Below are 26,483 nucleotides of genomic sequence, written 5' to 3'. Positions count from 1 at the left end.
GTTCACAGAGCCCTTCTCAAACGTAGGAACTTCATTCTCATTATATTCTAGACACACCTCGTATAGCAAAGTTTAACACCGCTTTAATTGCAGTAAAGAAAAGTCAGGTCAGAAGCCTACTATGCTATCTGGCAGTGCTGTGTAAATCACAGTACTGGATAGACATAAAGACAAATCCTTTAGCAAATAAAACCGCTCCCAAATATGTATTTTCATTACATATTTACAGATTTGCCTGGATTTCCACCTTAATGGTTTTGTTGCCTAGACTTGCTATATAATAGGTCAAACTTTTACAGATGTGTTGATCCTCTGCTGGGCAGCTGACTGTGGCTTTGCACCACTTCTCAGTCCAGAATGTGTATGTTTTGTTTTAGACTTTTACTTGAACTGTATTCTGGCTTTATGTCACCAGCTACTAGCTTGCTCCTATTCCTACACTGCTTTCTCAATATGGTTTAGTAAACTTGTATTATTTAAAAAGCTTCACAAATGATAACGAAGTGGACTATAACTGAAGTTATTCATTACCAAATTCCTGGGAAAAGCACATGACTCTAAAACAATCTTTTCATTCCTTGTAAACAGATAACATATTAATAAGGTTTTTTACACATTGTCTAAATATTTGAAGCTAGATAAAAATATCTAGCATACAGAGGAACTCTATCTGGTAAGTCTACATTGCCATTTTCTTGTTAAATTCTACAACTTACCCTCCAATAGAATCTGGTAAATACATGAGCTGGTTTTCATCCACTTTCAGAGTGGTCAAATTCTTCAGTGCACCTGCAATCAAAATAAAACAAGAAATCATACAAGTACAAGAAGCACATTACAAATCTCATAGAGCTAAGTATTTTAACCCATTCGCTTTTTGCAGTTTGAAATAATAATTATAATTTTGGAAAATGTGTCATGACATCAGCAAGTTTAAGTTAGAAACTTCCCTTGCTAGATACTTCCTTTCATATTTTTAGAATGAAGAATATGAGTGGTTACCACAAGCAACATAGATAAGTTACTTCAGGCACTTTCATGCATGACCAATATAAATAGCATAGCTTGCTCAAAGATCTTCTGCATGCAGCTTCAGGGAGTATCAGATGCTGGCATTTCTCACTTGGCTCTGCTTTTTTTTCTCAGGCCCCTACAGGACAAAGGAGACTGCAAAGGGAACCAGACCATGCAGCAAACGACCAGGCATCTGACATACCCGGAATGTGTCTCAGATTCTGAAGATCTGTGAGCAAGAAGGCAATGAGACAGGTAAAAATTAACTGCTTTCTTTTCAAGGAGGACTTCTTTTCAGGTTTTAAACAAAACAACAGCTTTAAAATAAAGTGATAGTTGTTGAGTGCCCCTACATTTGAATTCCAGACTGCCAAGTAAACAGCTGGTCTTTATAAGAGGGGTGTACTAAATAACTAACCATCTTAGGTTACTACATGGATGGGTAATACTTAATAAGGGAAAACATTTTTTTAAAGTGCATTGTATATGTGTGTGTGAATGGACATGCAGAGCCGTGGCTCGGGAACGTGCCTGATTGGGTGCCCCCATAGCAAACTACTTGCTATGGGGGCACCTGACAGGAGGGAGGGGCCAGGAGCGCTGGTGAGGGACCCGAGCAGAAGAGGATCAGGGCTGATCTGTGTAAAACCACTGCACAGAGCAGGTAAGTACGATATGTTTGCTATTTAAAAAAACAAAACAAAACAAGACTTCAGTATCACTTTAAGTTTCATTTATCACATACATCCACCTGCTAGATACCAACCAATAGACTCTGGTAATTGCTGAATGGCATTGCTGGACAGCAGCAAATCTTGTAAACTTTCACACCCAGCGATGCCATCTTCCACCATTTCTATGTTGTTCTTTGAAAGGTCCAAGTAAGTCAGTTGTTTCAGACTTCCAAGAAACTGCAACAAACAATAAAGATACTGATGGCCAGTCCATAAAGTCAGAATTAAAATGTAACAAAAATTAAACAAAATAAAAATAGTTACACATATGTTATCTATATTATATTATTCATTTGCAGAATAATCCAAAACATTAAATACAACCAATACATTATACTGTAGATCTCCAAAGCAAAATTTGCACAAGGTCTACTTAAAAAACAAAACAAAAAAAAAAACCATTGAGAAAAAAAAAAGCAATGTCAATTATAAATCTCAAACTAAACGCAACAGATACACGGAAAACAGAAACAATTCACTCAAGTCAGGGAAAAAAAATCATAAATTGGAGCTCAGGGCATATACAAAACAAGGAGGGCAGTATTACACTTTGCAAATTCCTCTCACAAGAAAGAAATTGACAAAGGGGCACTCAGAGACAGCCTAAGTGAAATTTACCCCAGTTTGGCATAACTAGAAAACAGATTTTGCAAAAATGCCTGTTACGATTCTTTACTCCCTGGATACTTCCAATTTTTAGCACTCCCTCCTTATATATGAACAGTATGGCACACAGTACATACCCCTGGGATATATGTTAGTCTATTGCCATCCATCCAGAATTCCTTTAGACCGCTTAGTTGTTCAAGTACTTCAGGCTGAAAGAAAAAAATTTTGAAAGTAGTACACATTGTTTAAAGAACAAATATGAAAAATAATGATAAAAAATGTAGTGACTGCTAAAATTACTAGAAATATGTAAGATACATCTGAAATCTTGGATTTGCTTTTCCTAATGGCAGGTATACAGTATACTTCACCTGCAAGTGCCAATGCAATCTTTGTAACATTATATTTTCTGGTCTACATCTAGTGGGTTTAAAGTTAATGTGACCCTTGAGCTGGCAGGGGACAGGTGCAGCATCGTAGCAATGCTGCATCCACCTAGGTAAGCATGAAAAAAGTAGGTTAAATTAAAAAAAACTTCTCTTTTAATCTATTTTCCATAAATTGTTTCCTACTGTGTTTTTCTGCCTCCTTGTAACATCCTCCATAATTACCCAAACCTCTATTTTTCCCCTTATTTCCATTTGTTTGGAATGACCAGGGCACGTTAGTTGCAGTCATGTGCACTGCTCTATGCACACTACAAATCCCATAGAGTATAGTCCATAGTCAATCTCAGGAATGAGCAAGAGAGATTGGCTGTATTTCTACATACAGTAGACCATGAAGTATGAGTGTAGCCACTTTCTAACAGGAAGTTGGACTCCAAAAAAAAACCCCCCAAAAAACTTTAGAGATTTTGAGAATGCTGGGAGCATAATAAGGTACTTTTTGAATTAAGAATACATACTTGAATATAATTTTCTTTGGTTCCCGTTACTATGTACTATTAATGTATACTACATGGGAGTGAAAATAACAAATGAAATACTAGCATGGACTGCTCACCACTTCTGTGAATTCATTACTTCCGAGATCCAGTCTCTCAAGCTGCGTCAGCCTATTCATGGTTCTAAAAGAGGAACATGTCAATCATCGAGTTATAATGTAAAAGGTAGAACAGAGAACCCTTGAGAATTACATTTCACATTCTTAATACAATAAGGCAGAACACTCAATACAAAAGGACTTGGACTGATACTTGTTCTGTAAATTATAGATAATAACTGCTCCAACACATCAAGCAAGGAACTCCACGCTGGGAATTCCATGAAATGCCAAGCATTCCCTTATAAGGGTTAGGGAAAATGTTTCAGTAGTTAAAATAATCCTGGAGGCGACACAGAAGATCCTCTCACTTTATGGATAAGCTAAGCTAATACTTAATAAATTAGGAATCTGTGAAATCAGAACAGTGTGAAGTACTAAATGCTAATGAACTGATCATAAAATAGCTCCAGACCTGATAATTCACATTATTCAAGACATTAAGACACAACCAAATTAGACATGAAAGCAATGATCACCTTTTGTTTTGTTTTTTTTGTGCGCTTTATTTTTTGGCTTTCCACTTTCTCTTTATTCCTTAAAGTGTTAGGCAACGCTCCAACAAAAAGCATATACACAAGTCCTTTATCATTTGCCCTACTCACCAATAAAATAGCTCATATATAGCTTTAAATTTCTGAAATTATTCTTGGTCATGTGACCACCAATCCCTCTCCTGACGCCACTGCTAGCAATATCTCTTGGTCGACAACATCTGTGTAATGGAGGATGTGCCAATGTCACCACTCAACCAAATAGATAAACATATGTGATGGAGAAACTACACTGCAAATTTAGCAGCAGGACAGCAGGGTTACCAGAAAAAGACAGTAAATAGGACCAACAGGAGGACTGACAGGATCAACAAGTAAAATCTTTAATAAGAAGAGGAAATTAAATATTAACAAAATAGGAGCGTAACAAGGAATGCGTGTAGTTTTAGAAAAGAAGTCAATAAACTGAGCACACCTTGGAGCAGTAGAAAAGGATGGCAATTGATCTATAACAAGTTGGATATGGTGGTGACGAGTGATAGCTATATGGTCATATTCACTGTGGTGTAAAGTTCAATGTAGCCTCACATGACCATACTGGCTAGATTTTCACTTATGCTGAAATATGTTTTTTTTCTCAGTCTCAAATAAGGAACTGATATTTAGCCCCTGTTATAGTGACATGTAAATGGCACATTTCCTGTAAGCGCCAGCATTCTTCCTCATTACATGCGATGTAACAGGTATGACTTTTGAGCAATGTTAAGGAAATATATTTTGAAAACTAAAATGTGATTTACAAATAAATTAGGTCTTTAAAAAGTAAAAAAAAAGGTATCCAGAAAAAAAATCACTTGCTTCTGGTAACTTTGGTAGGTGTATGGGCAAAGCAGCAAGCAGACCTGGTTAATTGTTCATTGTGAAAGTGGGCTGGGTATATTTCTGGGGATTACTGTTGCTTTTCCTTGATAGCTGACATTTAAGGAAGGGGGGGGGGGCTTTTCCATGATAGCTGACATTTAAGGAAGGGGGGGCTGCTAGGTAAACAGACTCCAGGTCTGCTTGAAAACTAGAGAGATCCAGAGGCTGATAGAAGAGTGGTGCTGTGCAGGTTGCAGAGGTGAGGGCTATGCCATTGGACAATCCCTATATAGCTAAAGAAGGTAAACATTTCCCATTTGTGGGCAAATACTTTACGCTGCTCCTTTAATTTTTAGTTTAATAAGAAATTCCAGAAACAAGTAGAATCCATGAATTGCTAAGGCTATGAAGGACAAAACATAACAAAGTTAAAAAATGTTCTTGTTTGACTGGTATGTACAATTAAAGAAAACTGGTTGTGATTGAACATATGCAAGCAATTTGTCATTAATGTACATATTTATGGTTACAAAAAATAATGTTTGTCCCCTTATTTAACTTGGTCCACCTTGGTTCTATATGGATCACTGCTGAAAAGCCCCGAGTTCCGATAGCTCCTGCCCTGTCCATTGCCTAGCAAAAAGATAACATACAATATACTCTCTCAGAGCCTCTGGATGTGTATAACATTACCAAGTAACAGCAACTATGGGGCTCTGTTATATGATACTGTTTGCACTTAGGAGCTAGGTTCACAGCACAGCAACTCTCAAACTTCAGGGAGTATCTTAGTCTGACTCTTACACCAGTAAACCTCAGATAAATTTAATTAAAGCTAAAAAAGTGAGTAAATATTTTGTAAGTAAGCTAGCACAGTTATAATAACCTAAAAATAATTAAAAAAAACCCCAAATGCCTTTATAAGCCTAATTGTGATGATTCTGTTTAAAGTAGAACTCAAACCATGCTTTGTGTTTTGCACTGAGAGCAGGGTTATATTCTCTGCTAGATTTTCCACTGCTGTTAGTGCCCCCCCACCCCCTTTTTCCCAATGAAAATAATCCCTCTAGCTTCCTTCCAGGTTACATAACAATAAGTGAGAAAAAAAACCAGACACATACAGTGGGGCAAAAAAGTATTTAGTCAGCCACCAATTGTGCAAGTTCTCCCACTTAAAAAGATAAGAGAGCCATTGATAGCCCCTGCGTGGGGTACCTTTTGCCCCATTGGCGTTAGAGCACTGTTTTTCCTTTTTTTTATTTTGCATTTTTTTTATCTGTGCAATTGATAGCCCCTGCGTGGGCGTGTTTTATTGCCTCTCTTTTATATTATTTAAAAAATTAATAAAAACCATTGAAATAAAAAAAAAACATGAGAGAGGCCTGTAATTGGCATCATAGGTAGACCTCAACTATGAGAGACAAAATTAGAAAAAAAATCCAGACAATCACATTGGCTGATTTGGAAAGAATTTATTTGCAAATTATAGTGGAAAATAAGTATTTGGTCAATATCAAAAGTTCATCTCAATACTTTGTTATATATCCTTTGTTGGTAATGACAGAGGTCAAACGTTTCCTGTAAGTCTTCACAAGGTTGGCACACACTGTTGCTGGTATGTTGGCCCATTCCGCCATGCAGATCTCCTCTACAGCAATGATGTTTTGGGGCTGTCGCTGGGCAACACGGACTTTCAACTCCCTCCAAAGGTTTTCTATGGGGTTGAGATCTGGAGACTGGCTAGGCCACTCCAGGACCTTGAAATGCTTCTTACGAAGCCACTCCTTCATTGCCCGGGCGGTATGTTTGGGATCATTGTCATGCTGGAAGACCCAGCCACATTTCATCTTCAATGACCTTGCTGATGGAAGGAGGTTTGCATTCAAAATGGCCCCATACATTCTGTCCTGTACATGGATCAGTCGTCCTGGTCCCTTTGTGGAGAAACAGCCCCAAAGCATGATGTTGCCACCCCCATGCTTCACAGTAGGTATGGTGTTCTTTGGATGCAACTCAGCATTCTCTCTCCACCAAACATGACGAGTTGTGTTTCTACCAAACAGTTCTATTTTGGTTTCATCTGACTATATGACATTCTCCCAATCCTCTTCTGGATCATCTAAATGCTCTCTAGCAAACTTCAGATGGGCCCGGACATGTACTGGCGTAAGCAGGGGGACACGTCTGGCACTGCAGGATCTGAGTCCCTGGCGGCGTAGTGTGTTACTGATGGTAGCCTTTGTTACGTTGGTCCCAGCTCTCTTCAGGTCATTCACTAGGTCCCCCCGTGTGGTCCTGGGATTTTTGCTCACCGTTCATGTGATCATTTTGACCCCACGGGGTGAGATCTTGCGTGGAGCCCCAGATCGAGGGAGATTATCAGTGGTCTTGTATGTCTTCCATTTTCTAATTATTGCTCCCACAGTTGATTTGTTCACACCAAGCTGCTTGCCTATTGCAGATTCAGTCTTCCCAGCCTGGTGCAGGTCTACAATTTTGTTTCTGGTGTCCTTCGACAGCTCTCTGGTCTTCACCATAGTGGAGTTTGGAGTGTGACTGTTTGAACTTGTTATTAGTATAAAAGACACCTGTCCACAACCTCAAACAGGTGCCATTGATACAGGTAATGCGTGCAGGACAGAGGAGCCTCTTAAAGAAGAGGGTACAGGTCTGTGAGAGCCAGAAATCTTGCTTGTTTGTAGGTGACCAAATACTTATATTCCACCATAATTTGCAAATAAAATCTTTCCAAATCAGCCAATGGGATTGTCTGGATTTTGTTTTTCATTTTGTCTCTCATAGTTGAGGTCTATCTATGATGCCAATTACAGGCCTCTCATCTTTTTAAGTGGGAGAACTTGCACAATTGGTGGCTGACAAAATACTTTTTTGCCCCACTGTATACAGCAACAAAAACCTACTAATAAAAGTGTTTTGTTTTGCTGGCTGGGCCCCTATTGGAGAGATTTTCCTCACTTTGTCTCCATAACATAAAAGAGAAAGTGAAATCTCCCCATTGGGGATATCCCAAAAAAAAAAAAACTTGACAGATTCTAACCTTTCTTTGTTCCTGTCCAAAACTGAAAAAAAAAAATTACAGTTCTAAATGCAGGTGGACTGCTTGTGCTCATAATCCTCCGTGCTCTGTCTCTTTCACTGCCGCCAGATACTCCCCTGAGCGGCTGGCTTCAGGCATTGTAAAGGTTAACAGCAGAGGCTTCTATTCTGGAAAGGTGTACCACCAGCCTGCCCTCTCTTGCCTCTTCTGCCATTCACATAACTCATCTTACTACACTCCCATGATCCATTGAGTTCTATGAATGAGCGAAGCAGATGCTGTCATTAAACTCCTCTTCCATTCACAGAACTGTGTACATCATAGAAGTGTAGCAAGATGCGTTTTATGCATGGCAGAGAAGGCAGGCGAGAGCAGGAAATCACAACAACCTTCTAGAATAGAAGCCGCTGCTGTTAACCTTCATAGTTCTGGAAACTGGTCACTCAGGGCAGCATCCTGAAGGGCAAAAGTACAATTTACATTTCTAGATGTTCCATAAAACATAGCACAGGAGAGTAGCTGGAGGAAGACCACAGAGGGTGTACACAAGTGTGTCCACATGTTGAGCGCATAATGACCTACTGATGAGGTCATAAAGAGAGGTTGAGCGCATAATGACCTACTGATGAGGTCATAAAGAGAGGTGAGCAGGTTTTTCACCTAATGGTGGTGGCAAGGTTGGCGCTGAAGAGGAGATTTATCCTATACAGATTGCAGTGGTGCTACAAGAGACTTTTTCATGGAACTTTAATTATTGTTTAATATATTTTATTTTTTATGAATTATTAGTCTATTGCATTACATTTTGTTATTCATTTTGGTACAGGTGTTGTGAAGTCACTAACAGTGTTTTAGCAGCAACTATCGTATTATTTTAGGGTGTGTTGCGCTGATTGAATAGGGGTTTCTATTAAAACATAGCACGTTTACTTTTTGACTTCAGGTCCACTTTAAAAGAGATACTTTGGGGGGTAGGAGGGAATCCGGGATTGCATTAGTAGAATGACAACATCACCCCATGCACTACAGAAGCAAAGGGAAAGAAGAGTATATTTTCTTTTTTTTTTCCCCTCTTCTGGGATTTTTTTTAGGTTTTATTCTGTGTTCCAGCAAGGAGGGTGGCCATAAAGAGAGGACCCTGCAGACCCACAAGTTGTGTTGTGCTTCAGTTCAGGGGGTTTGTTGCCTGCTACTGTAGTTGTTTGTTGAATGGTCATTTGCAATGCACCGTACCACGGATCATGAGTTACCATGTGTTATGGTAAGGTGCTTTTTACCATGTGACACCATAACAAAATCAGCGTAAATCTGTCCTAAAGGAATAATGACTTCTCAAACGGAATGTTCACTGAGCTGAGTAAATAAGATGTTCACTTCAATCAACCAATCACATGCTAGCAACAATACTCCCCCTCCCTACACGATTGGGCATTTAAATTGAACTCGGGTTCAACCTATTTACTATAACTTTGTAAACTTAACACACATTTTTCAAAATGCCTCGACTGCTATAGTAAATCAACTTGACCAAGAACTGGGAAATCAAGCTGACTTCTGATGAGAGTAGACCTAAACTAGGAGGACTCCCAGCTGACAAACTGTTAGTACTTTGTTTGCTTTTCTTTCTGGCAGCCAGCTGAATCTTTTCTTTCTTAAAACATCATGAACAGACACAGGATTGTTGTTAAGCTGGTCGGATGATAAACATTGTCAGATGCAGAATGAACAGAGCAGTGAAATGCGCAGAGATCCAAGTGTATGATTATGTGGAATGCCAGTTCAATAAACACCCTTATCCCAGCTCTGGCAGCATAATGCAGGGTGTGTCCTAATGACTCAAACAACAACCACAGCCAGGACACATACTTCTCCTCCCTGTGCAGCCACCTGGCACCGTTAACCTTACACTGCGTGCATTGCAAAAAGCCTGAAGAGACTTTAGTAGCCCTGGAGCAGAAGATGACGATGATAGAGCATGTCATTGGGTGGAATAATGAAGGCTCTCTTCCATGGGATGCTTTTTTTTTTTTTTTTTATACTTTAACCAACGTAATGAAGGAAAGCCCAAAGGAAAAAAATGATTTAACTAATTCCGTTCAGTTATTGGAGAACACTACTTTGCCCTAGATTATCACCAACGTGTATTTTACCACTTGCAGTTGGCAGTTCTCTAAAGCAGAGATGTGTCCTCCAATGAACAAAAGAAAGATTTTGTTACACATAGGGGTCCAGTTAGATACTGATGTCTGTTCTTCACCAGACACCATAGCGCTTACTCCGACTGTGCTCCACATTGTACAAGTAGTTCATAAAATGCAGACTATGGGATGGAGCCAGTGGTGTCCTATGGAGTGTTTGCTGCATGATGCTGCTGAAAAACACTCCGTAGTTGGAAAAGAGACAGGTCATGTGACCGGGCATTCCTATATGCAACTTTGTTCTCTTAACCATTCCTTAAAGAAGAATTCCAGGCAAAGACTTATTTACATGTCCTTTTTGCTGATTTTCTACCTTCACTGAATAAGGCATCCATCTTCCGGTTCACGCAATAGTTGCTCTGAAATAGACTACTCATTTTCAAATCAAACTGTTCATTCTGTTTGGTTTTCTGTTTGTAAAACCAGTGGCCACTATGCCTCCTATTTCCCCAGCCACTGGTCTTGGCACATCCCCTCTGTAGTTCTTTTATCAGTTATCAGGAAGCAGTGATGTAATTCAGCCCCAACTGCAGTGGTGGCTGAACTGAGACTCTCGGACACATTCAGCATGTACAGGCCTAGTGTACCCACCCACATTCACTACAATTCCCTGTGATTGATGGAAACTGTAGTTTCCTTTTACAGCAGAGAAATAGGAGAGGATATGATGTGATCCCTGCTGTTACTCCTCCTCCTTGGCAGAGCAGATGCGGTTATCTTTTGAATTAGAGATGAGGTCATAAAAATTCAATTAGACTTTGCTCCTAAATGAAAAATATTTTCCAAATCTTATTAACTGTTTAGTGTTTTGTGTAGGGGGTGTACTAATGGGTGATTTTTTTGCCTAACCTGGAGTTCTTCTTTAACCAACAGGGTTTTGCATGTTTTTTTTTTTTTTTTAAGAAGCAATATGGCTAGAATAATTTGCAGATGATAGGGTATGCAAAGCAAACACAGGTTCACCTTGATTACCAAATTTATTTTAGAAAGTGAACATTCCCTTTACTAAATGAGCAGCCTCTATTTGAATACTGCCCATGTACATGCGTTCATTCTATAAGGCTTCTGTTGTCTTCCATACAACCTGTACATTTGGTTTAAACATGTATTTGGTTTAAACATGTATAAAAACATCCGGACGTCCGGCGAGACGGACGTGTCTCGGCGAGCTCCTGCTCCCCCGGCCCCAATCCGCTGCCATCTGGGCGGCAGCGGACCCTGACGGGGGCCCCACGACCCTCCGGTCCCTGTTCGCCAGCCAGGGAAGGCCACTGGACCTTTCTCCCGGAGCTCCGGGACTTGCGGCCTACCCGGCACCTGAAGCCGCGGCCTCGATTTCTGGCGCGGCCGACCAGGATCGCCGGACATCAGCCCGGACTACTGCCACTCCGCTCCTCGGTCCCCGCCGATCAGGGGATCACCCCTGCGCCCCTACCGCTGCCATCAGGGCCCATCCGGGCCCCTGTGTCTGCTGCCGAGGTCCCCACCAACACCCACAGTCACTCCGTCCCTCCAGCGGAGCTCCGGCGGTTCGCAGCAGCCTGAGGCCTACCGCGGCACCCGAAGCCGCGGTGTTTCCTGCCAGCCGTGGCTGGAATCGCGGCGGGAATTGCGGCCGCGGCGGGACGCCTCTGCTGCTCCGGGAAGCTACCACCACCACCAACGGTCCTGCTAACCCAGGAGGGATCCACCGACGCTCCAGGACACCAGGTACTTCACCAGGGGCGCCCACTACCCACCAGGGAGCCCAACCACCATCACACCGCCAGCCTCCAGGGACTCACTCACTCAGGGATCCCACCATCCACCTGAAACCCCAAACCACCAGGGACCCTAAGCCACTATCCCTCCAGGGATCGCTACTACCCCACCAGGGATAGCACGGCCACCATCCCACCGGGGATCCCCTGCCCACCACCCCACCTGGGATTACCAGCCAGCCACCACACCAGGGAACGCTCGCCCAGCACCCTGATTTCCGGCACGCTATTCCCTCTGGCGACGCCCCGGCGACTAATGGCCCACCACGACCCTTGAAGCTGCGGTCTCTCCTACCGGCCGCAACAGATCACGGTTGAGCACAAACCACGCAGGGCCGACGATCGCTACCGCAACGCCCCGCTCGACTCTGATGACGATCCTTCAACACCTTCAGCGCCTCACGACGCCGAGCCCTCAGCACCCGACGCCTGGCCTCAACAACCCCAGTCACCGAGCCGCCAGCATCACCAGTCGCCGTGCCTACCATCACCCCCAGCCATCGCACCCTACGACCCCTCCACTAGCCGAACCACCGTACCCACTGAAGACATGCCACAGCACCCATGGTCGCCAGCTTACTGCACCCACAGACTGCTGCCAACCAGCTGCCGCCCTCCACCCTCACTCTACCCCTACAGAAGGACTCAAATGACTCTCCCATGGTAACACAGATTCCCCACACACCTTGCCCTGACCTGTATCCCTTCACCTCCCCTGACCCAACTGTCACCGCACCCACCCCAACATGCCTCCTGCACTCCTCCTCCTCATTTTCCTCTCCACCATCCCAAAAATCACCTCCCTCTACCCGCCTACCCCCCCAAAACAGCTCTACATTGCCCCTTCACTACTCCCCTCTCCCCACTACGGCACTCACCACCTCCTCCTGCTACTCCACTCCCCCGTCGACCCACGTGCCACCACTATCAGACCCACACGCTCCTACACTTCCCATTCCCATGCCACCTTCCTCACCCTTCTCCTTCTCCTATCTGCTGGGGACATCTCCCCGAACCCTGGCCCCTCGCCACCTCACCCCTCCACTAGGGACCCCCCTGCTCCCGCCAGCTGCCGTAACCCCCTCAACCTCATATCTGTGCCCCTTCTCCCCGCATCCATCCCCCCTCTCTCGGTTGCACTCCTGAACGCCCGCTCGGTCTGCTACAAACTTACTGCCATCCATGACCTCTTTATCTCCCGCTCCCTTAACCTCCTAGCCATCACCGAAACCTGGGTACAGGCCACTGACTCCACCTCCCCTGCGGCACTCTCCTATGGAGGTCTCGTCTGGTCCCATTCACCAAGACTGAGCGGTCACAAAGGTGGTGGGGTCGGCCTGCTCCTATCACCGCTGAGCACCTTCCAGGTCCTCCCTAATCCTCCCTCCCTAACTTTCTCCTCCTTCGAGGCTCACTGCATCCGGCTCTTCTCACCCACCCCCCTAAGGATCGCAGTGATCTACAGGCCTCCCGGATCCATACCCCGCTTCCTGGATGACTTCGCTGCCTGGCTTCCCTTCTTCCTCTCCTCTGAGCTACCAACCATCATCCTCGGGGACTTCAATATCCCCATCAATGACAACAGCCCGGCTACTTCCCAATTCCTCCACCTAACCTCCTCCTTCGCGCTCACACAGCACACTCAATCCTCCACCCACATCATTGGGAACACCCTGGACCTCGTCTTCTCCCACCTCTGTACCCTCAACCAGTTCTCTAACACCCCCTTCCCTCTCTCCGACCACCACCTCCTCACGTTCTCCATCTCCCCTTCCCCTAACTCCCCCCCCCCAGAGCGCCAAACCATCACCAGCCGCAACCTTCGCAACCTGAACCCGGCCCCCCTCCACTCAGCTGCCGACCGCCTACACGACAGCATCCTTCCACTGTCTTGTCCTGACCTAGCCACTAACACGTACAACGACTCACTATCAGCTACCCTAGACTCTCTGGCACCCCTAACCACACGCTACATCAAACCCAGACCGCTCCAACCATGGCAGAACGACCACACTAAATGCCTCAAACGTCGCAGTCGTGCGCTGGAGAGACTATGGCGCAAAACCAGGTCCCCCCGTTCATTCTCCCTCTACAAATCTGCCTTCCTCACTTACACCTCCTCCCTCCACGCCGCCAAGCGGGCTTACTTCGTAAACCTGATTAACACCCTCTCCTCCTGCCCTCGCCGACTCTTCTCCACCTTCAACTCCCTGCTCTCTCCCCCCCCTCCTCCACTCAGTACCTCACTCACCGCCCACGAGATTGCCACTCATTTCCACAATAAAATTGATGCTATCCGTCAGGACATAGTCAACTCGCAATCTACCTCCCCACCTAGCCTCCCCCCCCCTATCTCCCCCTCATCTCTTCCCTCCTCTGACCTCGCAACCGCACTGCCCCCCTCCACACCCAAGACCCCGCTTACCGTAACCCCACCAGCTCTGCACTCCTTCAGCCCCGCTACCACTGAGGAAGTCACCAGGGTCTTCTCTGAAGCCCGCCTCACTACCTGCCCCCTAGACCCTATCCCCTCTCGACTCCTCCAGTCACCCCCCTCTTCCCTCATCTGCTCCCTCACCCACATCTTCAATCTCTCCCTCTCTACCGGCGTATTCCCCTCCCCCCTAAAGCATGCGCACATCACCCCCATACTCAAAAAGCCCTCCCTGGACCCCTCTGACCCAAACAACCTCAGACCCATCTCCCTGCTGCCACTCACTTCCAAACTCCTGGAGCGCTTAGTCTACAACCGCCTAAGCGCCCACCTAACTGACAACAACCTCCTTGATCCACTACAGTCCGGCTTCCGTCCCCTACACTCCACCGAAACCGCCCTCCTCAAAATCACCAACGACCTACTTACCGCCAAAGCCAAAGGCGACTACTCTGTCCTCCTCCTCCTGGACCTCTCCGCGGCCTTCGACACAGTTGACCACCCCCTCCTCCTTAATAAACTATTCTCCCTTGGCGTCAGAGACACCGCTCTCTCCTGGTTCTCCTCTTACCTATCCCGACGCTCCTTCAGCGTTTCCTACAATGGTGCCACCTCCCCTTCCCTCCCCCTCTCTGTTGGGGTCCCCCAGGGCTCTGTCCTTGGACCCCTTCTCTTCTCCATCTACACCTCCTCCCTTGGCAAACTCATACACTCCCACGGCTTCAACTACCATCTCTATGCTGATGACACTCAAATTTACCTCTCCACCCCTCACCTCACCTCCACTTTCTCCGCCCGCATCACTCACCTCCTAAACGACATCTCTGACTGGATGTCGCTCCATTTCCTCAAACTCAACCTCTCCAAAACCGAGCTTCTCGTCTTCCCTCCTGCCCGCGCCCCCCCCCCCCATCCTATCCATCACTACTAACATCACCACCATCAATCCCGCCCCGCAAGCCAAAGTCCTTGGGGTCATTCTGGACTCTAACCTCTCCTTCCAACCTCATGTCAAATCACTGACAAACACATGCAGGCTCCACCTCCGCAATATCGCCAAAATACGCACCTTCCTTACCCCAGACACCGCTAAACTACTTGTGCACTCCCTGATTATCTCACGCCTTGACTACTGCAACTCCCTCCTCACCGGCCTACCCCAGTGCAAACTCTCCCCGCTTCAGACCATCCTGAACTCAGCTGCCAGACTCATCCACCTCACCAGCCGCTCCACCTCTGCCACCCCCCTCTGCCTCTCCCTCCACTGGCTCCCTATCGCCCAACGCATCAAATTCAAACTACTCACTCTGACCTACAAAGCCATTCACAACACTGCCCCTAACTACCTCACCGACCTGATTCCCAAGTACCACCCTACCCGTACCCTTCGCTCTTCACAGGACCTCCTTCTATCTTGCTCCCTGGTCTCCTCCTCACACGCACGTCTGCAAGACTTCTCCAGGTCCTCCCCCATCCTCTGGAACTCACTACCCCAATCCATCAGACTGTCACCTTCCCTCCTCACCTTCAGGCGCTCCCTGAAAACCCACCTCTTCAGGGAAGCCTACCCCACCCTCACCTAACTGCTGCTCTCCTTCATTCCTCCTACCACTCCATCCCCCACAGCCACTTCCTCCTGTACCACTACCCCCTCCCTCCCAGATTGTAAGCTCGAAAGAGTAGGGCCCTCTTACCCCTCGTGTGCAGTTCGTAGCTGCTGTAATGTTTCATGTATTGTCCCCCCCTCTATTGTACAGCGCTGAGCAAACCCTTTGGCGCTATATAAACTCAATGTAATGTAATGTAATTCCTGGATCTCCCAGATTTGATCACAAGAATAACAATCGCTTATAAGATTAATTTACGTATCAGTGTAAGTTAAAAATTATACAAACAAAAAAAGTCACTTACTTTGGTAACATTTTCAACTGGTTTTCCCGAAGCTCCAGAATTTGAAGTTTTGTCAACCTGCAGCAATCATTCATACATGCAGTCAGAAAATGATGTTCTGTTAAGGCTCTTTATGCATCTCAATAGGGAAAAGAATATCTTAAGGATAATATAAGTCTTCAAAACAGCAAATGCAAAGGAGTATAGCAGAATTAGATTTTTTATAGTTGGCTTTTTCATACACTATATGCAAAATTTCCAAAATATAAGCAAAGAACGAACAGAGAGCAAACATTTTCTAGAATGGTTCACTGTATTCCTGCTTTGCCACATTGGGGTCACTAGTTCAATTTCCAGTCAGGACACTATCTGCATGTTCTCCCTGTGCCTGCAGGTTTCCTTGCGTACTTTCCTCCCACACTCCAAAGACATGCTAGTAGGTTAATTGGCTCCTGCCGAAATTGGTTCTAGTATGTATATGCATGTATATCACCATGTAGGCTAGGGACCTTAGACTGTATGCTCCATGAGGGCATGGACTGATGTGAATGTACAGTATACAGTGGATATAAAAAGTCTACACACCCCTGTTAAAATGTCAGGTTTCTGTGATGTAAAAAAATGACAAAGATAAATAATTTCAGATCTTTTTCCACCTTTAATGTAACCTATAAACTGTTGAACAACAAACTGAAATCTTTTAGGTGGAGGGAAGTAAAAATAAAACAATACAATAATATAGTTACATAAGTGTGCACACCCTTACATTAATACTTTGTTGAAGCACCTTTTGATTTGATTTCAGCACTCAGTCTTTTTGGGTATGAGTCTATCAGCACGGCCCATCTTGACTTGGCAATATTTGCCCACTCTTCTTTGCAAAAACACTCCAAATCTGTCAGATTGTGAGGGCAGCTCCTGTGCACAGCCCTCTTCAGATCACCCCACAGATGTTCAATCAGATTCAGGTCTGGGCTCTGGCTGAGCCATTCCAAAACTTTAATCTTCTTCTGGTGAAGCCATTCCTTTGCGGATTTCCATGTATGCTTTGGGTTGTTATGTTCAAAGATGAAGTTTCTCTTCATGTTCAGCCTTCTAACAGACGTCTGAAGTGTTTGTGCCAATATTGACTGGTATTTGGAACTGTGCATAATTCCCTCTACCTTGATTAAGGCCCCAGTCCCAGCTGAAGAAAAACAGCCCCAAAGCATGATGCTGCTACCACCATGCTTCACGGTGGTGTCGTGAACATGCACACCAGAGGCAGGACACTACCTCCATTTTGTTAAGAGTATCCATGTTATTCCCTCATTCTTCCCCCCTCCCTCTCTGACAGTCACAGGTGTGTGTGTGTGTGTGTGTGTGTTAGGAGTGTCACAGGAGGCCAGGGCCCAGCAGGGGGCTAGGAGCTATAAAGTCTCCAAGGGAGCTGGGGCCTAGCTGTCCAAAGAACCTGTGCAATGTAACACTTCGTATAAGATAAGGCAAGCTTTCCCAGGAGTTCAAAGAACATTCCCAGGAAACACAATCAGATAAACACTTTTCAAAATCCATTTTTTCCCTATGTCTCGTATCTTGGAATATGAGCGACTTACATAAAAACCAGACATTTCGTCAGATTGGCTAAGAGGAGACGAACAATTTGATGGGTCACTCTCTTTGTCTCAATACATAGGATAGCAGAAAAGTAGATCTCGGGAACCATTCAGTGTACAATTTCATAATTCATATCTAATCAATCCTCAGACGTGTCTGCATCATAATCTACCCTCGGGTGGAGTGTCACTTGTGCATAGGAAAAGTTTTGAGCCAAAATATGAACTACACGAGATTTTGGTTCTAGTTTAGGGCTACACCCAGACCTCCACACCCTAAACGGGGTATTGGTCCTTGATTTTAGAGACACCCCCTGCTAGGGAACTACAAATTGGGTTGTCAGGCCTAAGGAGAAAAAAGTTGAAGACGTCTCCCTTTTTAACATCAGTATCACCTGGGGAGACCCGTGCCCTTTCGCTCTGAAACTTGGATCTGCTAACCCAGGACTTTGGCAAGTACCTTAACCCTTTCACCTCTCTCTGATATCTCTTTGCTGTGCTGTTGGTCTCTTTATATATATATATATATATATATATATATATATATATATATATATATATCTTAGTTACATCTTTTTCTGTAAATATTTTTATTGCACCCGTTTGACCTTTTAGTAATAAATCTTTCCTTCTGAAAGTGTGAAACTGTTTTATAGCTCCTAACTGCAATTTACGAATTCCTGCCTCTAAAAGAGATGCTACTGTGTTTGTTTAATATATAAAAATGATGCAGCGCTAACAGAAAACACATATAATAAACTAAATATGATAGTAGATAACCCACATCCACCGGGGGATATGGGAACAGGCAAAAAACCCTTAACAGGTAGATAATAGTGGCTTAGTGCAAAATGCAGTGTCCATAGTTCATATCTTTAAAACGTGCAGGTGAATCACAGCACACTCCAAACGTGATCCAAGGCAGTCTGGCTGCAATGGCCTCTCACCTCCACTCTATGACCCCACAGGGCCACAAAGCATATTGCAGATCACCTCTGGGTCCTTTCCAACCAGTAGCTCCTCAAAGAGAAATGGCATGGGCGGACATCACATGAATAAGAATAACCTCCAGCCGGACCAGCGGACATACAGAGTGTGCCCTCCTCAGATGTCAGAAAGCTCGTATGTAACTGCAATCAGCAGGTGGTCTGAAGCATGATGAAAAAAGAAGAGACTGTGTTTGTTTAACCCTCTGTATAACCGGCCTGCGGTGACCGTTTTATACAGACAATTATCTCAACCATTATAGTGTTATAGCTGATATCGTCGAGTTTCCTCTTTCTCTGTACAAAAAGGAGGTGGTGGCAGTGTGAAAGGTTAATTGTGTAATTAACCTGACCCAGTAACAATCACATTCAGGCTGCCGATGCATCGATTGTGGTGCAATTAGCTGGAAAATCGTTGTGCAGGGTGCAGCTGAGTGTGGCATTGTTACGCACGTGACATCGCGGTTTTAGATTGGCTAGTCCTTCGGTCACGAGTTAGGTGAGAAGGTCTGGGGTCTGAGGCCGCATTCGTCACATATTGGTGACAGCAATCGTGGATCGTCGCATATTGCTGGCAGCGATCACTCGTCCGTCACAGGTGGGTATGGTGTTCTTTTGGTGATGTGCAGTGTTTTTATTGCGCCAAACATATCTTTTGGAATTATGGCCAAAAAGTTCAACCTTAGTTTCATAAGACCATAACACATTTACCCACATGCTTCAGGTGTATTTTTCCAAAATTTAGCCAGGCTTAGATGTTTTTCTTCATAAGAAAAGGCTTCCATCTTGCCACTCTACCCCATAGCCCAGACATATGAAGAATACGGGAGATTGTTGTCAGATGTACCACAAAGCAAGTACTTGCACGATATTCCTGCAGCTCCTTTAATGTTGCTGTAGGCCTCTTGGCAGCCTCCCAGACCAGTTTTCTTCTTGTCTTTTCATCAATTTTGGAGGAACGTCCAGTTCTTGGTAATGTCACTGTTGCACCATATTTTCTCCACTTGATGATGACTGTCTTCACTGTGCTCCATGGTATATCTAATGTCTTGGAAATTCTTTTGTACCCTTCTCCTGACTGATTCCTTTTAACAATAACATCCCCCTGATGCTTTGGAAGCTCTCTGCGTAGCACGGCTTTTGCTGTTGGACGCGATTAAGAAAATGTCAGGAAAGACCTATTAGAACAGCTGAGCTTTATTTGGGGTTAATCAGAGGCACTTTAAATGATGGCAGGTGTGTACTGACTCCTATTTAACATGATTTTGAATGTGATTGCTTAATTCTGAACACAGCTACATCCCCAGTTATAAGAGGGTGTGCACACTTATGCAACCACATTATTTTAGTTTTTTATATTTACTCCCCCCCCCCCTAAAAGATTTCAGCTTGGTTTTCAATTACCGTATTTTTCGCCGTATAAGACGCACCTGACCATAAGACGCACCTAGGTTTTAGAGGCAGAAAACAGGAAAAAAAAATTCTGAACTAATGGACTGCAGACACAGTACAGGAGATGACCAGAGACTGCGGACAGCACAGGGATGACCAGAGACTGCGGACAGCACAGGGATGACCAGAGACTGCGGACAGCACAGGGATGACCAGAGACTGCGGACAGCACAGGGATGACCAGAGACTGCGGTCAGTACAGGAGATGACTGCTGACCTTTGGGGAGGTGGGGAGCGGGTACCTAAATTTGACAGGTACCCGCTCTTACTTCCGCAGAGTTTTTGTTTGATCTTACCTGTTCCTCGATCCAGCCGCGCTCTGTCTTCCCGGCTTCTGTAATGGCGCTCGGCATGACAGCCGGGTGCCCAGTGCGCATGAGCGAGAAGCACTTGCGCTTTGTGATTGGTCCGGCGGCTTCTGGGATCTGTCATGTGTCCCAGGTACCGCCTTACCATTCACAAAAAGCACCGCTTCTTGCGCATGCGCACTTGGCACCCGGCTGTCGTGCCCAGTGCCCACACTACAGAAGCCGGGAAGACAGCACGCCGCTGGATAGAGGAACAGGAAAAGTCCCGCTGCAGAGCTGAGCGGCCGGCCCGGTATTCTGACACGGCCGTGGTGGAAATACCGGACCGGCCGCTCCATAAGACGCACTGACATTTCCCCCCCAGTTTTGGGGAAGGAAAAGTTCATCTTATACGGCGAAAAATACGGTAAGTTGTACAGTTTGTAGGTCACATTAAAAAGTGGAAATAGTTCCGAAATTATTTATCTTTGTCTCATTTTTGTACATCACAGAAACCTGCCATTTTAACAGAGGTGTGTAGACTTTTTATATCCACTGTAAAAAGTGCTGCCTAAATTGTCTGCGCTATATTAGGCTCTGTACACACCTATGCAGGTGTGGCAAAGTGCGCAATTTCGTGCACCCCGTTTAAGGTAGACTATTGCTTTCAACAGACTTCCCTACACGCAAACAATGCATTAAAAGTCCATGGCCCTTTTGAAAAAATCACACCGCACCAAAAACGCATGTTACTTTGTTGCTACGCGAACGTGCACTTGTTGCTTGGTGCCATTAACAACTGCAAAATGGCTGATTGTTTTTCTGATTTGCAGGAATGCACACAAATTTGTGCACATTCCTGCAATGCACTATATACCTGTGATAAATATATAAAATAATTGTGTTGTGTAACTTAAGATGGCCATAGATGGTTCGAATCTCAGCCAGTTCAGCAGGGACTAGCCAAGATTCGAACCATCTATGAGCAGACTGATTGTACCCAATTTGATTGTTGTACAACCAGCATGTTGGAGTTTTACATTGCACTAGCAAAAATCACTGTGTTCTCCCGGCAAGGATGGCTCCCCGTGCAGAAATTTTCCTCTCAATTCCTGTTTTGGCTATAGGACAGGAACTGAAAGTAAATCTCCCCAATGGGACACAGATGGTAAAAAAAAAAAACTGCCAGGGGGTACAACTCTCCCTTACTCTATCCAGAATGAAAAAAATGCCTATAGTCCTATTTCTCTGGCCATATTACTAACCCTCAGCATTTTTCAGAGTGGTAGTATTCATTATTTCTCCATTGTTACTGAAGGATAAATGTATGAGATGCAAACATAAAAACAGTCTGCTGCCACACAAGACATCTTTTGGACTGCCTCCCATAACTGAAACCAGTTCTTCATGAGTAGACGGCCGTTATCAGGCACATCAGGAACAAAAGAGCAATTATGAAACTTCCACCTCTGATTGCATACGCTGGAACAGGGCTGTGAACATTACGTCCTGGAAGAGTATGCATGTTTCATGACCTGTCTGGGAAGGGCCCCGCTCTTATTATATTACACTGTTATTCAACAGGACAAGGCGAGCAAGTATTTAGATCTAAAATAAAACAAGCGCACTGTGCTGAACAAGAACAATGACTTTCAGGCCATTGATTTAGATTCGAAGCACAGCTCTTTTACAAAGCCCACAAGAATTGCACCATGTGAAAAGCAACCAAATGGAAATCTTTAAGAGCATCTGCAATCAATGTGAGGCCAACAGCATAAAACTCAGAGACTTCAGATACCACCCTTTAAAAACTGTATAGTGCTAGCCACTTTGAGGGGATTTCCCACGTGGGTTCTGTAAATGAAACCATGGCACTAAGTTTACAAGCTGGCTCATGAGTTCAGCAGTGCAGAGCTGTAGAGTTTAATAGGGTGTGCCTGTCTGTCAGACCTCACAAAATGCTGATGGCGGCATACAAACCACAATATGGGCAGTGACAAGTAATATTAATGCACAAAAGTCAAGCCTTTATTCAGTTCAATAATGAAAACAGTTGGCATAAGTCAGATGATCTGCTGACTTCACATACTGTATATAGTAGATTACATAAAACATTTGCATACAACTTGACTTAAAAAAAATAAAAAAATTTAATTAAAAAAATTTCAACACGTTCAGCCAGACTTTGAATTTCTCCAGCATGTTTTGTTTTTTTCCACACTCTGAAAACCAAAGATGCCCACGCGACTTTTGTCACACGGAGCAGCGACGGCAGGACTACAGCATGCTCAAATTTCGGCAGAGCCAACAGGAATTGGCAAAAATTTGAGCAATATATGGCCAGTTTAACAGGCTTAATTATCTATAAATCCAGTACAAACCATAAGCTCTAAGCACCACTAGGTCAGGGGTTAGTACAAGTATCCCAATGTTCTTCATAAAACACTGTGTAACATTCAAGCTGTGCACCAACAATATCACCTTTCTGTATACTCCAACACAAGATTCTGCTACAAACTGTAATGCATATAAAATGAAAATGATTTGATACAAAATTGACTTCCTGACAGCAAAGAAAGATTTGGCATTTTAGGACTTAAATTACTTCTTCAGATATTTTGTGTGTTCCAATAGGTAATAGATTTGTTATCTGAAAATGTATGCATATCAAGCACAAATTTACTAAATGTACTATTTTATTACGTTTTATCAAGTCAGTGCTTGTAAAAGAAGGGGCTCTATATTTACCATTCTGGCAGCCTATTTGCAGAAATACCATTGCAGTGCTGCTCCTTGGCTGCTGCAAATATCTGACCATTCAGGTGGGTGGAATACCTGCTTCCCTTGCTGCAAGCTGGGGTTCCTCCCACTGGCCCATAGTAGTGGGCACTAGAAGGCAGAAGGAACCACAGCCTATGGCAGGGAAGCAAGTATTCTATGTGTCCAAAATGTGAAATACATGCAGCATCCAACAGCAACACGATGAAATTTCAACACACAGACTCCTGGAATGAGAAGTATGAAGCCACTCCCTTTGTCTATTCTTTTTTCAATTTTAACCCTCTAATAATAAAGTCACTTTAATTCAGGTTCATTCAGAAGATAAAGACACCATCAGCCATAAGAACTTAGCTAGCAGTCAAGAGAAGAAGACAAATGCCAGGATGAGGGTTACAGACATTGCGGGCATTTTGTGTCAGTTAAAAGAGAAATGTAGGATTTAAAAAAGTAATTCATACTCACCTAGGTGGATACAGTATCGGTCCAATGCTGCATCTGTCCCACGCAGCCTCAAAGACTAAAAACCGGGTGATCATAGACCGTTGATCACTCGGTTCTTGGTCTTCAGTAAGCAGAGAGCTGGTGACTTTCTCTGCTCTGCCCCTCCAGTGCTCACTAGAGCGCTGGGCTGTGAAGAGGGTGGAAGCACATGGCTTAGACTTTCAGCGGTGAGCTGAGAGGCTAAGCCAGCTGCTGCTCAGGCATCTGGGTGGATACCAACATTAACCAATTCACACCGAAGGGTAAAACAAATCTTAATGCCTAAGCACAATTTTGCAACGTTGACATGTGTTAGTAAAACCGTACATATCATCCCAACTACTTTGTACATCCAGGTGAATTATACCTTGTTTTTTTTCAGGACAAATTGGGCTTTCATTTAGTGGTAAATGGTAATGGATATCTCCTGATTTTTTTTTTTTTATCAAAGGAAAACTGGCCCAGAATAGTAAAAAAAAATATTTTTTTTAGTTTAGCTGTGTGTTACCATAAGCAGCGATACCATATGTGTGTATGTTATTTGTTGTCTGTACCCATAGTACAGCCCAGAAACAATAGTGCACTTTTTCTTTTTACCTAAAACACACTGACACTGATACCAATTTAAAATAAAAAAAAAACAAAAAAACCTGACCTTTGACACTGACCTTTTGACCTTTGACCCTGACCTTGACCCAAACCCTGGCACTGAAGTAGATCAAACCTTGATCTAGGTATTTTTTCTCTATTTTTTAACATTTATTTATTTTTTATCCTTTTTTTTTTTTTTTAAACAAACATTTTTTTTTCACCCTCTATGCCAGGAGTTAGAGAGACACAATGTATAGAAAATGGGCAGCACAGTGGCTAAAATGGTTAGCACTTCCGCCTGGCAGTACTCGGGTCGTTGGTTCAAATCCCAACCATGGCACCACCTGCCTGGAGTTTGCATGCTCTCTCTGTGCCTGCGTGGGTTTCCTTCGGGTACTCCGGTTTCCTCCCACACTCCAAAGACATGCTGGTAGGTGAATTGGCTCCTGTCTAAATTGGCCCTAGTATGTGTATGTATGAATGTGAGTTAAGGACCTTAGATTGTACGCCCCTTGAGGGTTAGGGACTGATGTGAATGTACAATATATATGTAAAGTGCTGCGCAAATTGACAGCTGTATATAATTACCTGTAATAAATAAATAAATAAACCTCTCTCCTCCATTCATAGAGAAAAAAAAACAAGGGGGCTGGGCTGTACAGTGACTGATCACTGTGATAGCCAATCAGAGGCTATCACAGCGATCACGTGACCCAAAAATCGGGAGCCTCGGGTCCCGATCGTTAGAATGGGACCCGGAGCTCTCAGTGACACCCCGGTCTTTGTGCTGGGAGCGCGCTGTGCGGCGCTCCCAGCAGAAACACAGTTACGCAAATATGTGGCCCCACGGAAAAAAGTGCAGTTTTGTGATGCCGCATGTTTGTGTGACGGCGCAAAGGGGTTAATCTTGCGTTGCCTCCATAGTCTGGACCAGCTCAGTGATTTACTGTTGGTTGAAACTGGGTCACTCCTGTGACCTACTGGAGATGTAGGGCCAAAAGAGCTTTGGCCATACTTCTCCTTTAAGTATGTTTAAATGTTGGAAATAAATGCTTGAGTGTATCTTTATAGACACCTATGGGAAAAATCAGTTTCTCACCACTAGACTGTCCTTACATCAAACAAAGCAAATCTTGCCTAGTCAAGCTGTGTCCTTGTTAGCACATCTGCATATAAAGTGCCTTCTCTATTAAACTATTTAGTACACTTGTCAAGTTAGAATATAGAAAATTAATTCCTTTAAATCGTAAGGATAATGCAAAAAGAGTGAACAAGGTTCTGTACTCACCTGCCAAAATTAGCTGGCAAGAAGTCAAGGAAAGCATCATTTAGGTATAACTGAGTCAAGTTTAACAGCTGTGAAAACCCATCTGGAAGTCTATGGAGAGAAAGAAAATAAACACAAACCATGGGTAAACAGGAAATAGTTTGGTGCTGATGCGAAGTGCTGGCATTCCCCAACAAAACTGATCACAGATCCCTAATGATTATGCCAGAATTATTAATTGTGGATATAAAACTGTCACATCAGACGACTCAGCATAATTAACACAGAAAATTACTTTTTGGTCCATCAAGACCATTTTAATCAATGTGCTTTCTGAAAGGCTAGACTTAAATAAAAGAGATGTAGCATTGGGGAATAAAGGATTATGGAAGTGATAAGCATAAGGACACTGAAGTGTAAATATCTCAGTAAAGGGCAATTATCTCAGTTATCGTGCTGTGCTATATTTATTATATAAAGACATAGCATGACATTTTCCAAAGGACACTGTTCTACAGTATACATGTGTATAGTAAACTTTGCTCAATGTAAGCCACATGATTTGAGCTCAGTTTACAGATTGCTGCCAAAAACAATCCTGGCCTTAGATAACAGAGCAGCCATTCTCAGCCACGGCTCCTCCCAAGGTTGCTAGGGGTTCCTTGAGCAATGATTAATTGACTTCCCAAGTGCTTGCAAAGTTCCAGGGCCAACACCACTCAGCACAGTCAATGGCATGACTCCCAATGATCTCTTTAGTTGTCTGTAATGGTGGCAATTCTGACCACTACTGTAAATGGGTCTGTCTTCCTACTGGCCACCAAGGTAAGGTGCATTATCCTATTGAATCCCAATTAATTGGTTTTATCAGGGGTTCCAGAGTTCCTCTGGGGTATAGAGAAATGGTCAAGTGCAGCCACACACCTCCAGTACCAACCTACTTTTAGA

General features: G+C 44.1%; 1 protein-coding gene across 3 annotated transcripts in view; it reads right to left on the bottom strand.

Moving 5' to 3' along the window:
- The window catches only part of ERBIN (erbb2 interacting protein), a 349,377-nt gene that overhangs the window by 55,692 nt on the left and 267,202 nt on the right, over window positions 1-26,483 (bottom strand). For all 3 annotated transcript variants that reach the window (XM_089653472.1, XM_089653471.1, XM_089653473.1), the window contains 6 exons: window positions 25,557-25,646; window positions 16,118-16,174; window positions 3,363-3,426; window positions 2,492-2,566; window positions 1,781-1,925; window positions 717-789 (listed from right to left, as the gene is read on the bottom strand). In XM_089653472.1, the coding sequence (XP_089509598.1) occupies window positions 717-789; window positions 1,781-1,925; window positions 2,492-2,566; window positions 3,363-3,426; window positions 16,118-16,174; window positions 25,557-25,646 (504 nt within the window). The remainder of the gene's footprint in view (window positions 1-716; window positions 790-1,780; window positions 1,926-2,491; window positions 2,567-3,362; window positions 3,427-16,117; window positions 16,175-25,556; window positions 25,647-26,483) is intronic.

This window comes from Staurois parvus, unplaced genomic scaffold (assembly GCF_062004578.1).
Source record: "Staurois parvus isolate SC_StPar_1 unplaced genomic scaffold, SC_StPar_1.0 ptg000714l, whole genome shotgun sequence".
Classification (NCBI taxonomy): domain Eukaryota; kingdom Metazoa; phylum Chordata; class Amphibia; order Anura; family Ranidae; genus Staurois; species Staurois parvus.
This window is presented reverse-complemented; position numbering and strand designations above follow the sequence as displayed.